Here is a 1,341-nt window from a genome sequence, read left to right as displayed (position 1 = left end):
TCTCGCTGTCACCCTCCTTCCCACTCAGCTCCTCGGGCGAGCTCATGGACCTGACTCCCACGGGCCTCAGCAGCCAGGAGTGCCTGGCAGTGGACAAGGTCCGGACTTCTACCCCGGCTGGCCGTGGGGCCAGCCCCACCAAGCAGGATGACCTGGTCATCTCGGCACGCTAGCAGCACCCAGGAGTGGCTACCGACCGTGGCCCGGGCAGAGCAGGTGGCTCCTTCGGGCTCCTGGTGGCTGCCTCTCGGGCCGGGCAGCTTTGGGGAGAGGCCCCTCCCAGGCCAGTGTCGCCTCAGGCGTTGAGCACTGCTGCTGAGCTGGGGGGTCCGCCTCCCTACCTCAGCTTAGGACCCCCCCAGAGCCAAGGCAGCTGGGATCTGGGCCTTCCAGATAGGGAATGACAGGGAGGGCCGTGGAGCAGGGAGGAGGCTGCAGGGAGAGCCTGCCAAAGCGGGGGCCAGGGCCGCACTCTGCCCTCCCAGCCTGACTGCCCTCCAACAGGGGCATCCTGGCACCCCCTATTCTGGGACAGGCCATGAGTATGCTGACTCCCCATCACTGCCCTCTGGCTGCTCTCCCAGGGCCGAGATGGAGAGCGGCCCCCTCCCCACATATTCTCATCTGTGGTCCAGGCTGGCATCTGCCCTGGCCACCCTGAGATCTGGTGCCTGCTGGCCAGCCCCATGGGGGTAAACCACCCCCCGCAAGGTGGCCCGCAGTGCCGTGTATGTTTACAGAAGCTGCTGGGCTGGGCTCAGGATGTGTCCTGGGCTTACAAGCCCCCCTCGCCCTTGCAATCACGTGTTCAGCTGCCCCTTTTTAAGCAGGCAGGGGCCAGCCTCCACAGGGCCTAAGGCAGCCATGGGGCCTGGAGGTGGCCCATCCATCTCTGCTTGATGTCCCTCATGGTGATCCCTCTGTTGATGGGTCCCGGGTACCCAGGCCTGCCTGCCCCGCCAGCCCGTTCCTTCCTGGTCTGCCTTCTACCCCCAGGATCCTGGCCACTCAAAGGGTGGAGGGCACAGGTATGACAAGCCCTGGCTGCAGAGCCAGTGCCCTGGGCAGAAGGAAGGCCCCACCAACCCCCCACCCCTTTTAATCACCTCCCCCAGGCCTCGGCACCCCAGGCCCTGGGATCTGAAACCAAACAAGCCTCCGCTCCCCGCAGCTCCCACTCCTTGCCCCTCGCCCTGGGCTCTCTCCTGGGAGCTGGGCTCTCTCCTCTCCCACCTGCCATGTCCTGTTGTCAGGAAGTGGGGCCAAGAGTAGGGTATTGTGGGACCTGGCTAGAGACCTGGGAGGGCCAGGGGCTTAGCCTGAGGCCTGCACAGCCTCCAC

At 65.8% G+C, this 1,341-nt stretch overlaps 1 protein-coding gene across 1 annotated transcript in view; it reads left to right on the top strand.

Moving 5' to 3' along the window:
• Positions 1–1,334, top strand: part of DAGLA (diacylglycerol lipase, alpha) — a 27,520-nt gene extending 26,186 nt beyond the window's left edge. The window contains exon 20 of the mRNA XM_010854062.1: positions 1–1,334. Coding sequence (XP_010852364.1) covers positions 1–173 — 173 coding nt within the window. The 3' untranslated portion in view covers positions 174–1,334.
• Positions 1,335–1,341: the final 7 nt, after the last annotated feature.

The sequence above is a fragment of the Bison bison genome, unplaced genomic scaffold (genome assembly GCF_000754665.1).
Source record: "Bison bison bison isolate TAMUID 2011002044 unplaced genomic scaffold, Bison_UMD1.0 scf7180017864334, whole genome shotgun sequence".
Classification (NCBI taxonomy): Eukaryota; Metazoa; Chordata; class Mammalia; order Artiodactyla; family Bovidae; genus Bison; species Bison bison.
This window is presented reverse-complemented; position numbering and strand designations above follow the sequence as displayed.